At 41.5% G+C, this 24618-nt stretch overlaps 1 protein-coding gene across 4 annotated transcripts; it reads left to right on the top strand.

Moving 5' to 3' along the window:
- The first annotated feature begins 23 nt into the window (after window positions 1-23).
- dennd3a (DENN/MADD domain containing 3a) lies at window positions 24-19603 on the top strand. Of its 4 annotated transcripts, none has more exons than XM_030121191.1 (30): window positions 24-227; window positions 2560-2658; window positions 3116-3259; window positions 3383-3524; window positions 3990-4105; window positions 4211-4341; window positions 4422-4533; window positions 4616-4735; window positions 4882-4980; window positions 5059-5178; window positions 5515-5630; window positions 5804-5959; window positions 6066-6162; window positions 6285-6388; window positions 7625-7830; window positions 7909-8068; window positions 8696-8852; window positions 8978-9200; window positions 9961-10040; window positions 10399-10578; window positions 10807-10977; window positions 11973-12102; window positions 12319-12426; window positions 14942-15039; window positions 16827-16981; window positions 17465-17531; window positions 17643-17715; window positions 17792-17910; window positions 17994-18131; window positions 18227-19603. In XM_030121191.1, exons 2-30 carry the CDS (start codon window positions 2578-2580, stop codon window positions 18419-18421), a joined length of 3798 nt encoding a protein of 1265 aa, XP_029977051.1. In that variant the 5' UTR covers window positions 24-227; window positions 2560-2577; the 3' UTR covers window positions 18422-19603. The 4 variants fall into 4 exon arrangements, with proteins under 4 accessions (XP_029977051.1, XP_029977050.1, XP_029977049.1 ...); XM_030121190.1 differs by having other exon boundaries at window positions 7622-7830; XM_030121189.1 differs by having other exon boundaries at window positions 3104-3259.
- Window positions 19604-24618: the final 5015 nt, after the last annotated feature.

The following is a 24618-nucleotide window of genomic DNA, read 5'->3' as shown; positions in this document are numbered from 1 at the left end:
GTCCGACAGCGCGTGCTGCCTGTTGAAATTTAACAGCTCAGCTGTAGAGTGTCCGTGTGTGTCAGTAAACTCCGAGTCTGACCGTTAAACCCGGCGCGGCTCTCACGGACAGGACCGCGGCTTTAGGATCGGAGGACTGGGTCTCGGCGCTGGTGCGCCTTTTTCAAGGAACGCATCCACGGTGCACCGCTTAACTGATTTCAGAGGAAATGACCGAGTGAAGTGAGGTGAGTGTTCCACGTTTCTCTGTCCAGTGCCTGCACGAGTCGTCCTAAAAGCTAATTTTTTATGTCCTCTGGTTGAAATGTTGAATGTTGTGCCCATTTCTTAATTTGCACTCGCTCATTTGCTGAATTTTGTGCGTTTAAATGCAGTTTCTTCCCACATGAAACGATTGCTTTGTTTCAATTTAATTTAAACTAAGCTGAATTATTTCAGTAAAGTAAAAGAATGGTTAAAACCGTACAGTTTTCAACTGCAGACCACATTCTCGTCCTAACTTCTTGTTTACTGGTCCAGACCAAAGCTGTTTTCCTCCCCTCACACCAGCCTCCACTAGTAAACTATGTCTGTTACCTATTAAAGGGGCATGACACCACATTTTTAAAGTTTGCCCTCATCCTGTGTCCCACAGCAGGCCAGTCAGCACTGAAAACTTCAGCTTGTCTTATTTGTTACACCAAACACAGATGACTATTAGCCTTAAAAATGGCACTTTTATGGGGTGTGTTGTGCATTTCGGGCTTTATCTGTTGTGTTTGAGCCCCCTTTTAGAGAACTTGGATGAGTAAGGATTGTTCAGCAGAGTCACTGACCCATTTAATATCCATAGCCCTTTGCCAGTGTGCAACTTAGAAGTTGATGTCTTTGCTATTTTTAACTACTAGAGCTTGTAGGCTGACTACCTGTCTGCAAACACTTAAATCATACACACACTCGTCAATTATGTTGTTCTGTAGGTGTGAAACCTTTTTTGACCACTTCTATCTTTGAAAGAGTTGGCATCTGTGTGTGATCTCAGTTCTGTAAAATAGCTCTTGAAGCACGTGTTTGTAGAACATGCCTCTGTGACATGAAGAAAAACTTGTTTCAGGCTCTCAACACATTTTAAATGTCTGCTTCTCAAAACCAGTGGGTTCAATCCCAAAGTTACATATCACAGTCAACGTTCATCCCTGTTTCTTTTATGAAACAGTTTCATTAATTTTCCTTTGTAAGCCCCATGAAAGTTATTTTTATTCCTCACACAGAATGGTGTGTTTTTAATGTAAATGTAAGAAATCGTTCTTCCTGTATGAAGGTTTAACATCTGTTTCAAGTGGTGTCGAGCTGGACATGTAAACAGGTCTGCCATTCAACAGGAGGTTGACTTAATTAGGGGTTTTCATGGAATAAATTGCTTAATTCTGTGTTTTTCCCCCCCATGACACAGAAGGATAGTTTTTCAGAGGCTGTAATGACCTGAAGACGTGAGTAAGGTGGAGAAAAATGACGAGAAAAAAACACCACGCAAAAATCATTTTAAAAAAGTTAAAGAAAAAAAAACAGAATGGAGAAAAAGTTCTAGAAGAAATTATAAAAGCTATAAGAGTGTCTAAAAAAGAATTTGATAGAACAGTATGCAGCACCTTAAGTTCAGCCTGCAGCTGCAACTAATGCGAGTCAGATGTGTTTTCCTGGATCCGCCTAACTCAGACACACTGCTGTTTGTCACATAGCTTGTTCTATGGAGATTTAAAATTCAATTCAATTCAGCTTTCTTTATAAGACGCCAATTCCAACATAGTCATTTCCACACACTTTTACATAGAAAACCAACTGATCCACATGATAAAGTTTAAATAAAACATCTAAGAACTAAGGACTGCTGAGGGAGTGATTGAAAAGCAACACATCCAGTTTTTACATGGAAATATCCTGGAAAATTTTAAATAGCATATAAGAAAATGTTTTTCATTCAGGAAGCAATGTTACGCTGTGTTTTTGAGTGTTTTCTAAACTACTTGCAAATATTCACCTACTAACATGATGACATCTACCTGGGGGAAAAAATAATAAAAAGAACAGCAACAGCATGAACAGTCCAGAATCATCTTGGCTCATAAGAATAAAATATATAGAACAAGTCTTTCACAAAAAAAAAGTAAATTTTCAACATTATCAGGTTTAAAGGAAGTATTCAAAAGGAAATCAAGGTTTCATTTCAGTAACTCAGTTCTCCTTGTGGTTATTCTCGCCGGTGACACAAGTGGTTTATTGCATTAACGCACCACCAGTAACCAAACTGTAACATCTGCTGTGCATCTGGAGGAAGTTGCAGGATGGAAGACTTGTACGAACATGATCAGTCTACTGACCACCGCTCAGCTGCTTCTTATTCTGGCCATTCTGTATTCTAAATACACACACAATTGGAGTGTAAATGACACTGCCATATGATGTGCAAATCTTTTATTCGTCATAGTGTAAAATTGGGAATCCTTTGCTCGTCACTAACCTTAGAATACATAAATCAAAAGTAATTTCACCAAATGAATATGTTGTGTGTGTTTCTGGCAGTGTGTGTGTTTCGCTGCCATGGCAGAGCTGCCGTCCGGACTGCTTGAGGCATGTGTGGTGGTAGGAGCCCCCACTGATAAGCTTCGAGATCTATACCAGGTAAACACACACACACTCGCACAGATAAAATTAAGCTATGATGCTTTCAAAGTGTGAAATCACACAAAAGTACTGGCATGCAGCGTTGATAGTGCGGATTCCGCCCAGGGTTTGTTGACATTTCAGCTGCTTTTGGCTTTTTTCTGACCTCTGAGTAACTGAACGTGAATGGTTCTTCTTTTGCATTTGGTCAGTGATGAGGAGGAGGAGTAAAGAGAACAAAAACTGTTTCCCTGTGAGTTATACAAGTGCTCGTGAGAACCTGGAAGTCTGATTGAGCAATATTCCAGATGCAACATTGATTTTTAACATCGTCCATACAGACCTGCTTCTTGATTTAATAAGATGTAGTTGTTGAAATTTCATTCAAAAATGCTGAATTGATTTCCCACATGTTGTGTACATGTTGTGTTGTCAAAAACCACCTTTGCTGACCTGATTGCAGCTTCACCAACAGAACAAGCTAAAGGAGGCCTTGTCACTGGAAGCCGAGGTCCTGCAGGTTCATGCCCCGCCCTTTGTTTCCAAGGAAGCTAACTCCAGCCAGCCGATTGGTCCGGCTTTCAGCAGGGTCCAGAGAAGGCGGAGCTTCATCAAGAAGGTAACTGGCTTAATTTTTTTTTTTTTTAATTGCTTGCATTTGTAATAAATTTGGAGTGGATAAGAGGTATGTGTTGGAAGGGGAAAAACAGTCAATTTTTTTTTTTTTTTGCTGCTTCTGCAGAAGAGACGAGATCGAGACCGTCCTGCAGAGGGTTTATCTAATGGGGAAGCGGCCAGTCGCAGTGAAACGTCTTCAGCGACAGAAGACATCAGTGTCCCAAAGGATCTGGACCTCATAGCTCTACCACAGCTTTGTTTCCCAGGTTAAGTGTCTTTTTTTTTTCTTCTTCTTCTTGTTCAGTGTAGAAGATCGATTGAAGATTGTGTTAAAAATTCAGCAAATATGTCATTGAACTGGCAAAACTCTCGACATGTGGGCTTTGGGAACGCAACCCGTCTCAATTGTTCTGTCAAACGCCAATACGTCACGGACTCCAGCGGTTCAGTTCTAGTGTGGAAATGATATTAGACAAGCAGTTTTTCCATGTTGCTCTATCTCTGGGTACCGAGAGGCCTCAGTGAGACTCCCACCTCTGCATTTGATGTGAAGTACTGATAATTAAAAACAAGCAGTGTTGTATTTACACAGCGTAGGTGGTGAAGACAGGAAGGTTTCCAGTAGAAGAAATGTCGACGCTCTCACAGTCTTATGTATTTGTGTTTGATGTGCTTGTCATAGTATATTCAAAATATGAAATGCTGAGACTTCCTGGTTCTTCCTCTTCCAGGTGGTCTTCAGTTGTCTACTGAGCAGAGAGAAGACAGTTACCATTTTTTGGTGTTTACCGATCTGTTTGGCAACCGAACTCATGGAGTTGTTGCACAGCACTACAGAGCGGTCCAGGTACACACACACACACACATTCTCACACACAGTAGTGTAAGAGAGAATGTGTTGATACTAATGAATGCAGACATTTTTTTCTTCATTTGCTGTGTACTCTGCTAGTCCTGTCAGGAAGGTGTTGTCCAAAATGGCCACAGGTGGAATTCAGCCAAGACCCGTCTCTTCACGCCGTTTGCCGTGTGCATCATCTCTAAGTTTCCCTACTACAACGCCCTGAAGGACTGCTTGTCATGGTAATAATTCATACAAAGGATTGACTTATGCTTCCAGTAATGCGGTAGAGTTCATTCCCTCCCCACCTTCCGTCTCTCAGTCTCCTGGTCCAGCTACGTCCGGCCAGACAAGCTGACTTTGAGGAGACCATCCGGGAGTTTTCTGCCCGGCTGTCCCTGGTGCCCCTACCGCCACCCGGCCAGCTTCATGTGGTCAGAAAACGCATTTTCCCTGCCAGATGAATCCGTGCTGTTGTCTCCTGTGTGCATACTGAGTTGTGTTTTCACGCGTCAGTCCTTCAATCTGCGTCCGCTCCAAGTGGTGCTTCCGTCCCGGGAGGATCAGGACAGTCCTGTCATAGACATCGACCTGCACCTGCCGTTCCTCTGCTTCTCACACACAGTCCTGCTCCAGGTAACGCTGATCATAAAACCTTTTAATGGAACTTTAAATACTATTGGCTGGCTGAAATATACTGACCACGAAGGGCTTCCCACCATGGTTAATGATTTTAAAACCTGAGATAATAACATCTAAAGTAGTGACAATCTCTCCTCTAGTTACTGGCCTGCCTCCTCCAAGAACAGAGGCTGGTCTTCTTCTCCTCCGACTGGGCCAGGCTCACGCTAGTTGCAGAGAGTTTGCTCCTGTACCTGCAGGTCAGCGCACTCATATTAAATTCTTTGTTAATGCCGTTTTAAAACCCTCGCCCGATGTTTCCCGGACGTCTTTTTCAGCCTCTGTCCTGGCAGCAGCCCTACGTCCCGGTCCTGGCCAGAGGAATGCTGGACTTCCTCATGGCTCCGACTGCCTTCCTGATGGGCTGTCACATCAGTCATTTCGAAGAGGTTGCGGCGGTGAGTGCGCCACTGCAGCGTTACACACGGAATCATTCAGTCAGCTGTGCAAATTCTGGACATTTTCTTCGGAAATGACATTCAAGATTTTCTCTTAAAGTGGATTTTTGTTGGTTCAGTATCACTGCCTTGCATGCATTTACAGTTTCTAACAAACGTCCATTATTCCCCACTGCATTCATCTTTATTCCGGGTCCAGCAGAAGCTGAGTTCACATATTTTACTGTAGCTTTCTGTTTGCAGACTGAGCCCCTCTGTGTCGCACTGCGTTGTGGTGAATCGTACCCATTGTACCTACAATCTCGTGTGTGCGTGTGTGTTTATGTTGGTGTGTAGGAGACCGAGGACCTGATCCTTGTGAACGTTGATGAGGGCATCATTCACTCGTCATGTTCTGAAACCATTGACTTGCCTGCGATCCCTCTGGCTGCTGCAGACAGCTTTGTGTCGAGGTAATCCGTATTTGCCACTGTGTGTAAAAGTACACTGCTGTTTTTGTGTTATAGCTGTGAGAAATAAAACTGAGTTGGAATGAGAAAAAAAAGCTGCTTTGTTTTTGAAACATTTAATGTCTGACTGAGCTACATTATTCTAAAATACGTGTTTGGTGTGTTTGTGTGTCCAGGGCTGAGTGTCTTCAGCTTCACTATGACTTGGAGCTGTGCCACCTCGGGGCCGGTACCGACGCGAACGCCCTGCGATCTCAGCGCAGAGACTGGCAGAGACGACTCAACTCACAGATACAGAACATCGCCCTGGAGCTGGTGGTCAACATCTTCAGGTAGAGCTTCCAAGTTAAAAACTCTGCTCGCTGCACACAGTTGTCATCTATATTGATGGACGTGTTGTACTGAGTAGAATTGAATTAACATTTGTCCCTTTATCAGAAACGTCCCGGACTTCTTAAACCACGAACACAGAGTTTTCAACAGCGAGGAGTTTCTGAGAACAAGAGATCCTGCTGACCAGTTGTTTTACAAGAAGGTACATGCGCACACACACACACACACACACACACACACACACACACACACACACGCACAAACACAGACACACACACGGTCTGACAGTCGGTGCCGCATTCTTCTCTTTGTTGCTGTCTCCAGGTATTAGAAACCCATATCTTCCACTCGTTCTTGCGGGACAGGCTGAGCAGGAAACGGGACACCTTCAGTCGCATGGAGCAGAGCATGCGTGGTCACGGGAACAGGTGCGACGCCGCTCTGACGTCCCCGCCGTCGGACAACCACGTGACTCCGATGTGATTGTTCTGCGCTGTTACAGCTGATGCAGTGTTTGAACAAAGCATCTGATATTTCGTAAGAGTTTCGCTGTTTGTGTAGCAGTCATCACGGCGAGTTGGAGTTGGGAGCCACTGCCTCTCGTCTCTCTTTAAGAAGACCAATTTCTTTGACCAACACTAATTCCAGGAATGTCCTCCAGCTTGTCAAACCAGCTGAGAGCCGGAGAGTGGCTCAGTTTGATAACAGGGATTATTTTCTTATTGTTAAAAATTAAATTTTGAATTACACTGAATATTTTTTGGATTTTTGTCCTTCTTCAAACAAAACTAGATCAGCCCGGGTGTGTTCATACTTAATATAAGGAAAACAAACCGTACTGTGATTCTTCTTTAAACCTTGGTGTAAACCAAATCAGCTGTTTTCACTTGAACTACGACAGACCAACTATACCAAACGCAGATCATCACAGGCATCAGGAATGCTGTCTTCCTGCAGCAGATGTTCTTTGTTGATGTGGAACTGAGGAATTTTTGCTGCTTTTTTAAATTCCTTTATTCTTTTATCAAGCTGCTGAAGAGTTTGCTGTAGCATTGTCATCTTAATTCATCAAACATTGCATGATTGAACTCCTTCCACAGCAATTTGATCGTTTCTGTTGCAATCGTCGTCCAGCGTGACCTTTTATTTCATCTGTTGAAGTGACAACTTAAACTCGGCTTAAATACATGGTATTGGGATGGACAAATTAACATTATCTGGCCAAAATGTTAACAAAAAATGTAGCAACCCCTCCACCACAGCCTATTCGTTTTCTTACTCTTTTCCTGTGTGCATTGATAGAAAGTGAGAAGCGACAACTCAGATCAACAAAGGAAAATATGTCAGGAAAAAGAAGGTAGCCCCAAGGTGCTGATAAAGAGGAAGGAAACTTCTACGTAATAAAAACATTTAAATAATGAATCACTGGGCTGGAATGTTTGTTTTATATTGGTCCTGTAATCCAAGCAGAGGCTGCACTTAACATTGACTGATATTGATTCGCCTTCGTGAGCCTTTCACTACTATATATGTTGTTCCATATTAAGTTCTGTATTTCAAACAAATGACTGTGCTCTTCATTTAAACACCAGTCACTGTTTTCTCCTCCGCTCTGAGCACCAATCAGAATCCCAAAACCCGCCCCCTCATGTGTTCCTCAGCAGGAATCGTGCGGTGACCGAGACTCCGAGGCGGGCTCTCATGTCCGACTTGTCCAAGACGGGCTACAGCAGCTACACCAGCCCCGAGAGCCGGCTGAGCAAGAGGCTGGGCGCCAGTCTGCCCAATCTGGAGCAGCCCACCACCGACGCTGCGTCTGCCATCACTCCCACCCGGCCCAACTCCCTCAGGAAGATGACTCCTGATATCGGTCAGTGCCGGTGTAATTCAGTTAAATGAAAAAATAAATGAAATGAATGATGCGTCTAATTTAGTTCACTTCTTGCAGGGTTGAAATCTCCAAAGAAGGCAGTGAAGATCTTTCGTCTCCCGGAGTTCCCCCCTCCGCTGGCTTATCACTACGTCCAGAACTACTATTCTGACATGGTTGGTTCACTGGGGAAGGCTATCAGTGCGACACCACCGGAGGAATCTTCTTTACTGGCCAGGTATTCCAAGATATTCAGATATTCTAAGATCTGTTTCAGTGGTTATCAAAGTGGGGGAATATGAACTTCCACCTACAGGGTCTGAACCACAATGTGTGTCTCTGCATCATCAAAATTAAGTGGAAAAGAGGTTATGCTAAAGAAAATTCATCCTGCTAACCCCTATTGTTTTTCTTGTAGTTGCACCCTCCCTGAAATGTCTGGAGGCCCTATAAGGGAGGCTCTCCCAACACTGAAGATCACTGATTTGTATCATATGTGCTCTAGTCAGACCCACGGTTTATCTGCAGCCAGTTAAAAAAAAAAAAAAAAAAAATATGAAAACATCAGAGATTGATATGTTATTCATTAATTTTCACATGGTGGAGAAATGTTCTGACTTTTGTCTCAGAGAAACAACATCCTAGGTTTAAGTGCAGATATTGAGACCTTTCTATGCAAAGTATGCATTTTGTTTTGAAAGAAAAAAAATGCTGTTTCTATTGCCAGATGTTATGACATGAGCAGTGAAGAAGTTTTATTGTATTGTGTTCTTTCCATGCATTTAAATACTTAAACCTTGCATGTGTTCATCTACTCTAAAAACTCCATCTCGTATCTGACCGATCCATGCTTCTTTCTGCACAGGTATCATTACCTGCGGGGCTTGGTAAACACCGTTTCCAACAGGCGTCTCGATGCATTGGAGGACTTCCAGAGTTTATACAAAACCGACGCCGACATCTTCCCTTCCCAGATGGTGAAGTCCTTGGTCGACTCTCTGCCAGACGGCGAACGCTCGCAGGTCAGTTCAGGACATGAACGAATGGAAACTCTGTTGTTTTATCACTCGCTTGTGGTCAACGTTACCTGGATGGATTGGAGTTTATTACAGTTAAAGCCACATCCCAGATTAAATTCTGTCCACAGGCGGACAGACGGCCGGAGCTCAAGCGGCTCATCAGCCGGGTGAAGAGGGACCAGGAGCGGGAGCGTGCGTGCAACGGCAGCGGGCAGGAGGAGGGCGGCGTGAAGCGCTTCCAGCTGCCCAAGAAGTACATGCAGCTGGAGGAGTTCGTGAAATGTGTCCAGGAGTCCGGCATTGTAAAAGACCAAGGAACCATTCACAGACTGTTTGACGCTCTGACTGTGGGTGAGCAGTGGCTACATTTATGCAGTTTTTCCCCCAGAAACGTTCAAGTTGCGTAACTTGTGGAGCACACTGCTTCAGAGCACACACACACATTTTTCTCACAATTCCTCCTCGTCAGTTTCCCAGGCGAACGTTTATTTGAGGTGTTAATCATTACCTCGCCTCTTCCTGAAGACTTGGTCGTGCAGTGTTTGTCAGTCGTTGAGCTTTACTGCTCAGTCGCTGCTTTTTAATTTTGATGTTCTTTTTGTTTTTCACAAACTTTCTCTTGGATTTTTCTCCGGATGTCTACCAGAAGGAAAATGAATCCATATTAAGCAGCTTAGTTTGTGTGTTTTGAGTTTGTAGCTGCAGAAACACTATGCACAGCTGTTAACCTTGATTCACTTGTGTTTCGTTGTAATTATTTAGTCTCATGTTTATCAAGACAAGGAATTTGAAAGCATGAAGAAATCTTGGAGTGAAAGCTTATCTCTCCACACACATTAGGTTTTCATTAAAAGGTTTTGCACTCTGCAGGATGTTATGACATTTTCCCCATCCGCCTCTGGCAGCACTGTTGACCTCCATCTTCAGTGTGAAACAGTGAGGTTAATGTTTGTTGATAGATTTACAGTCTTAACCGTTAGCCCTTTGTGTCTCAAACTAATAATCACTGTTTTCGGGAAGATACTTCTATTTAATATTAAAGATTAAATAAACTGAATAAAGAATAAAGCTGTATACTTTGCATGTGTGTGTGTGTTTGTGTGTTTTGCAGGTCATCAGAAGCAAGTTGGTCCAGATTTGTTCCGAGTGTTTTACACCATTTGGAAAGAGACGGAGGCCGAGGCTCAGGAGGTCTGTGTTGAATGATGAGGCAGAAATGAGACAAAAAAGATCAATCACAATCGACACATTACTGCAGAATATTTTTGGCATAATTAAAATTGCTCTTGCTGCTTTCTTCCTTGTTATTTATTAGTTGTTGGGATTTTGTTTATTCTGGTGAAAACACAGCTGCTTTAATTTTAAAAGCCACTGACAAAAGCTACAAGATATGAAAACCACTTCATCATCTACCACCACTTTGGGCCCTTTAGCAAGGCACCTAAACCCCCATATTATCAACCTTTTTGTAATATTCCTGCCAGAGGCTTAAAGCGGGACACATTCAGAATATATTCTACAGATTTGTTGTGTGTCTATGGTTTTGAAGGTGTGTCTGCCGGCGTCTGTGCTGGAGCACATCGAGGCCACCGAGTGCGTCTTCAAGCTGTCCTCCTCGGTGAAGACGAGCCGCGGCGTGGGGAAGATCGCCATGACTCAGCGACGCCTCTTCCTGCTGACCGAGGGCCAGCCGGGCTACGTGGAGGTGGCCCAGTACAGAGATTTAGAGGTAAGAGGAGAAGAAGAACCACCATGGGATTCCATGAATCCAGAATTTCTGTTGCAGGGCTGGTCGAATAAATCCAGATGAAATGATGATTTTCCAATAAAAATCCAGACATTTACCCAATTATGGGTTGGCTTTGAGAGTACGTTTAGTCTTGAACTGACTAAAAACAGCGTGGTGTTGCTTCTAAATTAAGTTAGTAAGGAATGGTGTGGATGTGTTTCCTTGCAGGAGGTGAAGGTGTCCTCGGCTCCCTTTCTGCTCCTGCGTATCCCGAGCCTGAAGCTGCGCGTTCGGGGAAGGAAAGATGCGTTCGAGGCCAATCTGAAAACGGAGACCGAGCTCTGGAACCTGATGGTCAAAGAGATGTGGGCCGGCCGCAGCATCGCAGACCAACACAAGGTGAGGCTGTGGTGTGGGCGGGTGCAGGAGTGAGACGCTATGAAAAGTTATGGGCTAAAAAAAAAAGGATGCAGGAGAAGAGAGGAAGTGGAAAATATAGGAATAAATACATCGTAAGGGAAACTTCTGTGTTATCGCGTGATGGTCTTACTCATTACTTGCCTTCACTGAGGTATTAGTTACTGTGTGAACTTCAGTGGCCTTTGAGGGTGTGGTTCAAATTCCACGAGGCGCTCATGAGCAAAGACTTTCAAACAAAGGCTGAGGGGTTTCCTTTAGGAAGCTCAATCTAACTGTAATCTGTCTGCTCTTTTACTCTCCTAGCTCTTTTTTATTCGTCATCTTTGAGCTCGTTTCACTGTGTGTAATGTCAGCTGTGTTACATGAAACACACATCTTGATCTATTTATATCATTATTCTCAGTTTGAAAGTGACTCAGGATTTTTTTCTATATTGGATTTTTAAATAATTGATTTGTTGAGAAAATACTTTGCACAGATTAATTTTTTTTTTTGTAGATTTTTCTAGTTGGCAAAAAAATGTCAATTGTAGTTTATTTTGTCATTCTCTTCATTGTAAGCTAATAAAACCTGGGTACATTTGGGTTATCTAATGTTAATATCACGCTGCAGGCTCAAATGTAACAGTGTAGTAACATCTTGACAATGTAAAGCCTTAAACACTACTCGATATTTATCCAAGACTATTACATTTATTGCTAGCAATATATTACATTCTGTTTGTTTTTGTATTGTTAGTTTACAGTTACACACAAAGACAGAGAAAACTTACAACTTTGTATTCCAGACTGAAATATCAGCTGTTTATATTTTGTTCTCTCTCTCTCTCTCTCTCTCTCTCTCTCTCTCTCTCTCTCTCTCTCTCTACATTTATATATATATATATATATATATATATATATATATATATATATATATATATATATATATGTATATATATATATATAATATGTATGTATACTCTGTTTCTCCAGGACCCTCAGTACATGCAGCAGGCTCTGACCAACGCCCTGCTGATGGACGCGGTGGTCGGCAGCCTTCAGAGCAGTAAGGCCATCTACGCTGCTTCCAAGCTGGCTCACTTTGACCGCATGAAGATGGAAGGTAGATGACAGTGTCTCTATATTTCCCACCTTGTCGTCCGTCACCGTTGACTTTAAGTTCATTTTGTTTATTGTACACTGCGACTCCCGCTTGCATATTAAAAGTCATCAATCAATGAGTGAACGTCTCACTTTTGACCTTTTCGAGGCAGTTTTGGTATTTTTATGTGTTTACCGCACGCTAAAGGTCAGGTACTTCTCCTTTGTTTGTCCTCAGTCCCGATGATGGTGCCCAAGACAACCGCCGAGACGCTGAAGCACAAAATTAACCCTTCGCTGGAACTTGCCGCACCTCAGGCTGTGGACGTTCTCCTGTACACACCAGGTCAAACACACTCACTTTGTGAATATATGCCAGTGGTAGACCCTGAGTTCTTCGATGCCCGGGCTCTGTGGGAGTCTGTGATTGCGATTGGCTGTTTGCGTCAGAGCCGTGTGACAACTCTACTGTGACTCCACCGTGCTGAAACACACCACAACACCGGAGAAGGAAGCTTTACAAACATAGAAACATGCCTCATAAAAAATACTTTCAGTTTAACCTTGTTAAAAATAGAAATCACTGACAAATTCAAGGTCATAAACTATGGAAAATACACATTTTTTTTGACATTTTATTTCTGAATTAATCTGAAATAATCATTCAGACTTATTGAAATTCATTATTTATTATTTTAAAAAAAACCCTGAATTGATCATCGGATCTCATTGGTCAGAAAATCATATTTGATATAAGTAAATAAAGAGATTTAAAAGTGGATAGAGTGAAAGAGTTGTTATCCAGCCAATCCACTTCTTTTAAATCATTAACAGAGACCTGCTGGAGGACCTCAGACAATTAGGCTCATTCAAAGATGCAATCAAACGCCCAGGAGCTAATCCACCTTTAAAAATGCAGATTAAAATTTTTAGAATCATCTTCTAAATCTCACACGTTGCCAGTGCAGTGAACTTAAGACGGGATAGTGATTTCTTTCTTTCTTTTCTTTTTCTTTTTTTTTTTTTTTAAGCATTCTCTTTGAACTGGAGTTTGAATATACTGGACTCTGTTAAACAAGAACGTAAAGAGATTTAAAAAAAAAGGTGAAATGAAATTTAATTGATGAAAAACAACGTTGACCTATTATAGCAGTCATGACATAACAGCTGAACAAAAAAGGGGAAAGATTGCTCACTGCTGTCTCCAGCTGGACTTGAAATAAGGTCAGCGTTGGTCCAAAGGGGTCAGCGGCGAGAATCACAATGAGTGGACGGTCTTTTAATTGCCTGTTAGGGCCTGTTTTTACTCAGATCCTCGTGAGAAATGCGTGCTAATACAGGCAGACTGCATTTTCAGTTTGCATGTGTTTCGCAACTGATCCACTCACAACGCAACAAGTGACAACAAACGCAACAGGAGGAGTGTGTGGAGGAAGGAAGTTGTCAAACACACCTGAGCATTACACCCAATAAATCTCTCACATTGTTCGTTCAGTTTTTTTAATTCATCCTCAAAAAAGCACCAATTTGGGTCAAATTTTGAAAGAAAGGACACAGGAAAAGATATTTTATTTACTTAAAATTCATAATAGAAATTTACATCAATTCAAATCATCAAGTGTGTCGTTCACTATGAAGCAATATGGCATAATTTCACGAACATAAGAAGTAAACACAGTCACTCAGGTTTTTATCATTATTACTTCCTTTTTTACATTATTATAACTACCACTGCTATTGTTTTATTATACTGTTAATTTAGTAACATTAGGTGACATAATATGGTTACTATAATTTTTTTTTTTTTTTTTGTTTTTTGAGGGGAGCCATTACTTTCATTTACAGTTACCCAAATCTCATCACATTATCAGTTTGAGCGATTGCAAATCGTACTCAACATTATAAATGACTTAATCACATCCAATAGAATTCAATCTTAAAGGTAGAAACAATATTATTAGATCAAGTCCATAATCAGCAGATTCCAGGAGACTCGATCGACTACTCTTTTTACAAAAAGAAACTTTTTTTTTTTAGAGGAACTTCGTGTTTTTTAAGTAAAAATAAGCTTCTTGTTACCCTGAAACTTTTTTTAAACATGCAAATTGTTAGTCTGCCTTCTTTTGCATAAAAGCCCGAGATGTTTTTTTTTATGGGCGGCACATAAACGTGGCAGGAAGCGAACGAGAAGGACTACAAAGCTCTGGCCTCTCAGCGAACGACCATCTGGGGCCACTCAGATACTTGCTGGCGTCGGATTGAAAACCACCGCGAACACACTCATGCACACTCATACCCAGTGATTCACGCGCATACAAACGCAGCTCAGTTCTAAACCGGACAGAATGAGCCATTCAGGGCCTCCCTCTCCCAGTTTCTCGGACTCCATCTCCCTCACTCTCCGGTTTGAATATAGGTCACTGCATTGAGTTGCTGGCTCAGATCCCGTCCACTTCCCCCCCTCCCCGTCCCGCTCTCTCTCCACTCCCTTCTCTCTGATTTTATTTTCTCCCGCTCTCCTTGTGTCCCACTGTCCTCCTGTGAAACACACCGCAGGTTTTTTTTTTTTTTTTCTTCCCCCTTCTATTTCCACCAGCGGAGTTTTTAAATAGCAGTGAATGCGTGGGAGGAAATCTGACCGTTAGGTGAAGCCTGGGTGGAGTCCTTGCTGTGGAAAAACAGTTTTGAACATGTTTCCTTTCAAACTGTCCACTTAGGGGAAAACTCCTGGTATTGACATCTCACATGAAGTCATTTATTACACGGCACGATAAAACAAACATGCACTTCTTGAAAAACGTTTGCATTCTCAGTCTATCACTGTCTTCAGTCGTGCAATCCTGCATTTCACTGCATTTCAGGTCAGCTGTGGGTGTCTGTGAGCGGCGGGAAGGTGATGGTCTTTGATGCCTCCAGCTGGTCGCTCATACACACCTGCCACGTTGGGAACTCCAGACTGGTGAGTGAAGCGGATGAGCAAACACACGCAGCGAGGCGTAAACACAGACAGACGCAGCAGATCCTCCCCAGATATGTGACTGACGTAGTGTTAATTCATCTTCTATAGTCACAGCATGTGAGTCAACTGCGGTCATTGTTAATCGTCTGAAACGTTTTTTGGGGTGGGGGATTTCAGTAAAAACCCCCATCAGAGAGAATACTTCACCTGCGGCTATGTAGACGGATAACAGTGACACGAAGCCCGAAGCAAGATAAATGTCAAAATGAATATTAGAAAAGTATCTGTGGTGAAGCAGAACAGAAATCTGTGTTAAAATTGAGGAGTGTTGGAGATAGTTTGACGCTTTCTGGGACCAAGTTGTAGAATTCCAGTAAATCGGAACTTTGCAAACCAGTGAACAGTCTGGACACATCCTGGAAAGACGCTATTTCATAATATCTGAGTCTCAGTAAATCCATGATGACGAATTTTATTCTCATGAGCAGCATGTATCTGCAAGTCAATAGTTATAGTCAAACTGAAAGCAAAATAAAGTTTGTCACAAAGACCAGTGGAAATACCTGGGCTATTCCACACATTGTTCAAAGGCACTCAGCACAAGGCAGGGACCCTGTTAGTACCCCCTCGCCCAGGGAAAAACAATAAGGTTTAAATTCAGGAGTCATTGACTTCCTGAAAACTAAATTTCTCATGTCTCAGGAAGTTCATCTCCTCATATGCAGCTGCTTGGTTAATGAAATGTTCCTTAATGATTTATTTAATTTGTTGCCTTGTTTCAACTGTTTGATGCTTGATCGACAAACATGCTAATATTTGATCTCATAAGAGTGCCATAGTTTAACCAGATTTATGATGCGAGCAGCTTTTTTCTTCAAGTTCTTCAAGCGCCATCCCAGATGTTTTGCTGCTTCTCATTCCTGAGCTGAGTCTCCACGTCCCGAACATCTGATACTGATGAAACTGTTTTCTTCAGGTGGATTTTCCTCTCCTGCTGCTCCACTTCAAACACCAGCACTGAGCTTCAGGCCTCACAGTGTTTGAGAGTGTGTGTTGGAGTGTGTGTCATTACACTCCCCTCGCAGTTTTTGCAGGAAAACAGTCGCTGCAGACGGGTTTAAGTTTGACCGTGAAGCTTTAGGATATTTCTCCGGACGGCGCTAATCGCTGTCTACTGCGTCGGGCACGCAGGTCACAAGAAACATGTTAACCTGTTTGTGTGTGTGTGTGTGTGTTACAGAGAGACACACAGAGTGTGTGTTTGTTCTGCCTGATCAGTGTATTTATACACGGTTCACTACCAGGTCATGTATTCAATATTTGTCTTACTTTTGCAGAAGGCTGGTCTAAATGGTGAATGATAGGAATTTGACTGAAAAATGTTGGAGAGAAGCTAAAAGTAAACCTGTTTTTGTCAGATCGTCTTTATGAGGAAAAAACTGGGGGTTTTCAGTGACGTTTAGTGGTTTTATTTGAATAAAACAGACTGCTGTGCCAAAGTTGAGCAGACTGTGTAGTTTAGTGGAAACTTTTGCCACCTAGTGGACAATTTGAGTATTGTACGATAAACTGAACCTTCAGCAGTTTGGATTCACTGACAGCTGGAGAACCTGGTAAAACCAAAGGCAGGCATAGGGAGAACATGCAAACCTGCTGTCCGGGTAACAAACTACTTTCCTCCTTGGTCAGGAAGCAACAGCAGTGATCCGACTGCCCCTGGACTCAAATTGTTTATTCAAATCCATAGACGCACACATGACCTCTGATTGATTCAATGTCCCTGCCAGAACTGCATGCTGGGAGTGGACCAGGACCAGGTGTGGATGGGCTCCGAGGACTCTGTGATCTACATCATCAGCATAGTGGCCATGGTGTGCAACAGACAGCTGACCGAGCACCGGGCGGAGGTCACCGGGCTGGCGCTCGAGACGGAGAAATACAGGTAGACCAGCAAGACTCACCTTAAACTCACCCATGAAACACTTTGTCAATTCACCAGAATCCGTTTAATGGTATGTGATGAACTGATCATTTTCTTTAATTAAAGCTCGAGCTATCAAAACCTTTTTCTTTAAATGAGACAATTATAGAAACAAAAAAAAAATTTAAATCAACATTTGAAAGTGATTATCTCTAATGGAGGAATTGAAAACATCTGCTTTGTCCATTTTTGCAGCATATTTTTAATCTGTCAACTAGCCAAGGTCTACATGTGAGCTTTTATTTTTTTCACATGAAACTTTATATTCATTTGATTTGCCAGTTAATCCACTCTTCCTTCAGAATTTCAAGGTGTGTTTAATACTTGAAGCTGAATTAATGATACACATAGTGTCCATCATGTAGGCTGAGTTCAGTGAGTGTTTTAAAGAAAGAGTGGATAAACTACAGAATAATCCCGCTGCTGTTGCGTTGTGTTTCTCAGCCAAAAGGTGGCGTACTCCTGCAGTGCAGAGGGAAGCGTCATGGTGTGGGACGTCTCAACTCTACAGGTCACTGTGAAATCTGGCTTCCTATTTTCTGGAAACAGTTTTTGCACTTGTAATAAATAAATGAAACGATTTTTAATAAGTTAACAGTTCAGCGCGTTTCTCGTCCTGCAGGTAAAGAGACATTTCCGCCTCTCCTGCGATCGTCTGCAGTCGGTTTACTGCTCCAGCGGGTCGCTCTGGTGTTGTAAGTTCCACACTTTCACCTTAAACCTTCAGAAGTGATGTTTGAAGCTGAAATCGGAGTGTGTTTCTCTCTGTAGGCTCCCGGGACAGTGTGATGGAGGTGTGGAGGACCGGTTCGTTAAAGCATCGCGTGAATTTGCCAGAGCAGCACAAAGGCTCCACAGCGACTTTCGGCTCCATACTGCTCCTGCCTGAGGTACATCACATGCTCCTCCCTGCACGTCCTGTTTTATCCTTTTTAAATCTAAAGTGTGTGAACGTCTTGCTCATGTGTGTCAGAGGGAGGAGCTGTGGAGTGTGTGCTCGGATTCTGGAGAAGTGTGCGTCTGGCACATTAAAGACACGTCCAGGCCGATCCAGCGCGTGGCGCTGCAGGACTGCACCGGATCTACCTGCATGATTAAAGTCAAAAACCAGGTCAGTTCTCTATAGAGGAGATTGAGTAACCTTTCAGTCTCCATAATAATCCACCAACAGATGAGCTGCAGTCACTTTGTTCGGCCTCTCCCCAGGTGTGGGTGGGCGGCGTGGGCCGCAGCTCCACCAAAGGGAAGATCTACATCCTGGACACGGAGCGCCACCAGGTCCTGAAGGAGCTGCACGGCCACAGCGACAAGGTGACGGCGCTCTGCTCGGCCGAAGACCGCTACGTCCTCAGCGGGGCCGGGAAGCACGATGGGAAGATCGCCATCTGGAAGGTGGAGTAGGAGGAAAGCGGAGGCGGCTGGGAATACCAAATCGTGGAGCTGGAGGCCGAGTTCTTCATTTATGTTAGAAAACTCTGAGGTTTCTCGTAGGAAAATAAAGAAAATGGAGCAAAGATCAAGTTTACATGAAGCTTCACAGACTTTTCAGCTGTGAAGATGAAAAGTGAGACTGAGAAATCCAAAAATGTGCCTGAATTCACTTGGATGCTTTGTGTTACTTTACCCGACTGAAGACGCTTCATTTTACATGTAACATGCAAACTCCAGGCTTCCAATCCCAGACTCAAACCGGGCATCGTCTGGCGGTGAGGTGCGTGTTCTAACCACTGCGCCGTCGTGCAGCCCCGCGTTGTGTAACCACACTACTGCAATGTGGTAACGTCGTGTCCAGCTGTGTGTTTTGGGGGAACGTTTGCAGCTCAGAGGAGTCGAGCTACACTAAAAACAAGAGTTCGCCGTCGCTGTGGGAAAAAAACACTGCAGACGTTTATTTTGATGGAAGTTTTACTTGTAATGAAGAAGATGTGAGGATACAGGTTGATGGGAACTCGGCGTGGACTTGTTACATGTGTTTCCCAGAACATCTTGGGAAGAACCTTTTTTTTTTGTTTGTTTTTTGTCATGTAGCAACTGGAAGATATCAACAGAATAAGAACTAACTTTACAGGCCTTTTTTTAATCTTTATTTATATTCCTACATGTACATTTATCACCTTAAAATGTCTGTGCACAAAAACCCCAGCTGACGGAAAGCAATCGAATATTTATTCTCTGTAAAGATGGAGTTGTTTAAATATCTATGTACGCAGAAGTCTCTGAAAATAACTACATGCGACCGTTGTCGGTGGTTTCCATTTGATGAATTTTTTTTTCTTCTTACTTTTTCAAATCTTTCTTATATTTCGTCTTAAATACCATCCATGGATATTAGTGTCACATGATTTTCAGTCTAACGTTCACTTTATTTTGTTTTACTTTTCCCTGTGAACATACCATGTATTTTTTTAAGCAACTTTTTTTTTAGCTGTATGTCTTTTCTAAACTAGTATTCTTAACCAATTACCAATGCACTTTTTCAAATAAATGTTTATATTTCTGCTTAGATTTACCCAAGTTGTTTCAGGCAGTTGACTGAGAGGCCAAAGTAAAGAAATACAACACAAAACAATGTGTACCTTTTTTTTAAAAAAAACCTTGTGACCTTTGTTGTTTTTCCACTAATCTCACCAAAAATCACTGAAAACAATGGAATATTTAGAGAAATATTACTTGATCTTCATCTTGATCTGCCAAAAAGATTAGAATTACATATTACTAAAAAAAAAAAAAAAAAAAAAAACTCAATAATTTGAGGACAGCAGGTTCAAATTTGTCAATTGTGACCATCCTCCAATGAAGACCTGTGACACCAATAACTTACTTTTTTTTTTTAAATTCACTGCTGTTTCCATGTATTTTCTCATTAGTTTGACTTTCTGCAGTTGGATGCAGCAGGACTTCACCTTGCCCTGTGTGTTTTGAGGGTTCACGTTGCTGTTTTTTGAACTGATTAATTTTTATTTATATATATTGTGAATACAAAATAGCCATCAAATGGCTGTCTTACAGAGTAGATTAGCATTTACAAGAAAATGCTTTTTGTTGCTGCAGATTTTAACCAGTTAAGAGTAAATACCATGCAAACTGATGTGTATTTCACTTTTATGTTTTCATAGCTGTCATACAAAGTTTTCCAAAATTGGGTTAAAAGTTTTTTTTTGTTTTATTTTTGTTTTTCCTGGATAGATTTGCCAGTGGTAAATTGCTCTGCGCAAGGGGTTCAGATTGACAATTCATTCATAACACGTGCAGTTTTGGGGATTTTTCTTTTGTGCACTTTGCCCTTTATATCAGAAGAGGGCGCTGTTCTCAACCAAGATGAGCTAATGTGAATTTAAAACTTGAAAACGTCTGGAGCTCAGTACACTTCAGTTTATGAGAACCAGTTATATTATTATTGAGCATATGATTGATTAATATTTTGTTTGTCACCCAATATATAGCTATTGTGTTAATAGTATAAAATATGTGATGAAATCGATCAGAAAATGTTTAAAGGATCTAAAGATCAAAGCTCATCTTTGACAAAAACGTGACTGCTTTCTGTTTACATGTCTTTGTAAGTATCTAGTATAAAAAACAGAACGCGTCTGACCGTCTGTTAACTGCTCCGGCTGTGTCACGGACAACATATCAGAGTGTGAACAGGCCGGGTCCACCCTGCTCAAGTGTCCTCGAGCAAAAACACTTAATCCCCGCAGGCCTGCCTCTGTGAAAGGCCTCCCTGTGGAGTTTTTACATCACCGCCTCACTGAAAATCCCATGCGAAGCTTAGCGTACTCCGCATGTGCATGTTTATGTTGCGTGCAGTTGTGTTTGTCTCGGCGTGTTCGTGTGTTTGTGTGTGAGTGCTGGACATTGTTTTGGAACGTAAAGCCATAAGCAGCCGTTAATCTGTCGGCGAGCAGGTCCACTCATGCCTCGGCTGCAGTGGAAGATAAGTTGTTTTCTGTTTCTCCCACAGCTCTTAATCAGTTTCCTTTGATCCATCATAGCTCGCTCACAGGAAGTGAGTGCAAAGTTTTTAGAGTATGGGAATAAAATTAAAAAAAAAATAAAAGAAAACTATTGTCTGTGCTGCAATTTTGGAATGTGAGTTAAAACTCAGCACTCTGACACAGAGGTTATATAGACGGTTCTGTGAGTCTCCGTTCTTTCTCATAATATGTGTGATTTGATAAAGCAAAAGGTCAGACAAGAAACATGAATTTATTTCGATATACTTTGATAAACTGATCCTCTTTATTTACTCTGACCTTTAGATCTGACAAATCAGAAAAATTTGTTTTTATATCTTTGTTGTATACCACTTTATTAGGAACAAAGGGCTGCAGCATTTACCAACAAATGCTCATTAAAAACTACTAGAACTTCTAACTTAAACATCTGCCTGCTACAATCTTAAAAGCACACATGCATTTGCAAACCTCTATTAGCATTTAAATGCATAATTCTTTCTTAGATTTGGCATAAATAAACAAAACCTGATTCGGATGATCTGTGTGTAGTTCATAACTTACCGTCACCTACAGCAGCGTGTGTTTATTCGTTTATTTGTTTTTAATGTTCCCAAGTTCGTGCAAGGTCTAATAAATCCAGACCAAAGAAAAGCAAGTCACTTGAGGGTGTGACAAATCAAAGAGAGAACATTTTATTTCGGTCAGTGATAATTGTTGGGCTACACCTTTAATAACAGATTCTCATGAGTCACGTACCTGCAGGGAAGGTTTGGCTGAATCAAAGTGGGGCTGTTTGTGGTACAGTTTTGTGGGAGCTAAAGACAGGACTGTCTTATCGAAACATGACAAGAGTTTAGATTTTTTCAATAGTCTTGAATGTGGAATCCATCAAATTATCCACTTTTTTGTGTAGTTGAACATCTATTAGAGAAAAAGCCCAGTTTGGTTCTGGCTCGGCAGCACTCTGCTTGGCTCTTGTGCTGGTACAGCTTGTCCCTCCAGGATGTGCCGACTCAGCTCTTCACCGTCTGAATGTTGACACTGACTGAAACTCCCCCGATCCTTACTTTTATTTAATATCAGATTAAGTTTCCTCTCTAATTAGAAATGCGTTTGAACAAAAGCATATGTGCTCCTTTTTTTTATCTTTTTTTGTTGTCTCAGAAGCAAAAAATGGGTGTCGTCAGATTTTCAGATACACACGGAGAAGCAGCACAACCAGATGTTGACAAAAGAACAGACAGGTCTTCTGATCTTTAACGGCCGCACGCCACATGCAGCATTTATGTACAATTTCATGTTTTTCTTCGAAGGTCACATAGTGACACATGAGAAAATTACAGCTTTCAAGTATTCTAGCAAAAACTGATTATGAATGGGCTGTGAGGAATAGCAGTAAAGCGTGTATTTACGGCTGTGCAGAGCGTCTGCTGCAGACTGGAGGCGTCGTGTCTTCAGGCTGGTATGTAAAAACAAACGTTTGTGCGTGTTAGTGTCAATAACACAGTATTTCCAGAATGCCTTCAGGGAGTTTCTTCAAACTCTGGAGTTTGGTGCCACAAGGTCAAATGTCAAGGTCAGTGTGACCTCACACATCCAGTTGTTGAGATTGCTGCGTAATACAGATTTTTATTGCAACAATAGAAAAAAAATCACTCACACACACTGGACTGCAGCACTCAATGTACAAAACTCTGGTGGGAGCACTTTTATATCCGTCCGATTATTATTCTGACTATAATCGGGGCTTAGTTTGCATGTTCTTCCTGTACGTGTGGGGGTTTTCCTGCACATTTCATAATCGTGGAACAGTCCATAAAGTTGAGTAGGAGGTTAATTGATGTGGAGCAGACACAAGCAACCAGCTGCCTGCAAGTCACTTCCAGCTGCCATTCCTTGTGGTTTGCAAGTTATCCCAGTCTCATTTATAACGTATCTAAAAGAAGGTAACATTAAAATGTTTTTAACCTGGTACCTATTCACAGTAAGCTGCAAGTAAAGAAAAATGAATGTACTCTCTGGTAAAAATATCAAATGTGCATGTTGATTTAATCAATGTGATTTTCAGATATAGAGTATGTATTCAATAAATACAATGTCATAATTCTTTTGTGTTATTGCAGTAGAAAATTTAATACTCTTTTAATCATATAGAGCGTGGATTTGCTTTTTAAGTTTCTGATATATAGAATAGATTGATGGATATTTTAGCTTTTAAAAATCTCTCAGAGTTTCCCACTCAATGGATGTAACCATCGACACACCTGAGGGTTGGACTGACTTTGTATTCAAATACATACTTTCATTAACGAGTTAGTCTCATTTTTGCAACTATAACACAATTTTTCCTCCAAGACTTCCTGCAAGATCTTGGAGTGATTCTGTGGTAACTTCAACCCATTTACTTTATTGAGCATTGATGAGATGGATCTGGGGTCCTGGCTTGTGATCTCTGTCCTTTGGATGAGGTTCAGGTCAGTGCTCTGTGTAAACAGATGTATCTCCTCCTCAGTAAAATCATCACACCGTGCAGAAATGGACCTTGGTTTGATACACCTGCAGCAAAGTGTCTCATTGAAACACATGAATTCCACCACTAACAGCTGTGGTTGTCAGAATTATTTGAAAATCAGAAGATAATCAAAGCAGGAATGCATAACTGAAAGGATATATGTGTGATAAATAAGTATTCATTTTAATTAACAAAATGTATTGATTATTGATTTTTTTCATACCATTCACTTGTCTTTCATATATTTTATAGTATCCTCTAATGAAGTGTTGATCATAAATGAATTCATTCTTAGAGCTCTTAGAGTTCTTTGAAGTGAATCATCAGATGCTGTGACCTGGGAAGCTCTCTCTCTCTCTCTCTCTCTCTCTCTCTCTCTCTCTCTCTCTCTCTCTCTCTCTCTCTCTCTCTCTCTCTCTCTCTCTCTCTCTCGCTGTCTCTTCTCTTTAGGCTACAAATATTAATGTATAAAGGTTGGAATTATAATTGGAGATCAGATCTTTCTTGTTTTTTTTTCAAACTGAGAGGGTTTTCATATGACATCCATGTAAAATTAGGATAGATAGATAGATAGATAGATAGATAGATAGATAGATAGATAGATATATATTCACAATATCATACTAATAGGTGAAACGGAGGAGAGGAAGGTGCAATATTGATGTTATTTAATATGTGTTATATAAATGAGAATATATAAAACACAATTCTGTCATATGTATATGTTTATATTTACACTTTAAAGTCTTTAAAGAAGTTAATTGAAAATATATAAGATGGATGGAGCACAGAAAAAGTCGTTATACAAATGAGAAAACAAAAAAACTACACCAAATATTGACTGACGTGACAATTTACATTAAAAAATCAAGAATATTTGATAATTTGTGAATGTGTGCAGTATGTATGTGTGTCAGTGTACAAATTATATAATTCCAGCTACAAGAAGTCCGGGGGTCCAGTTTAATGAACCGAGCTACAAAGCCCGGCCGTCGTCCGGGAGCCGAAATGTCGACATTCCCCTTTAAACCAGCCCCTCTGCCTCTCGTGTGCCTCCGCCGAGGCCCCGCCCCTTTATTCAAATCCGCGGTGACGTCGGCGGAAGTCGGCGCTACGTCTCTTCTTCC

The sequence above is a fragment of the Salarias fasciatus genome, chromosome 22 (genome assembly GCF_902148845.1).
Source record: "Salarias fasciatus chromosome 22, fSalaFa1.1, whole genome shotgun sequence".
Taxonomy (NCBI): Eukaryota; Metazoa; Chordata; class Actinopteri; order Blenniiformes; family Blenniidae; genus Salarias; species Salarias fasciatus.
Note: the sequence above shows the minus strand (reverse complement) of the source record. Positions and strands in the feature narration are given on the sequence as shown.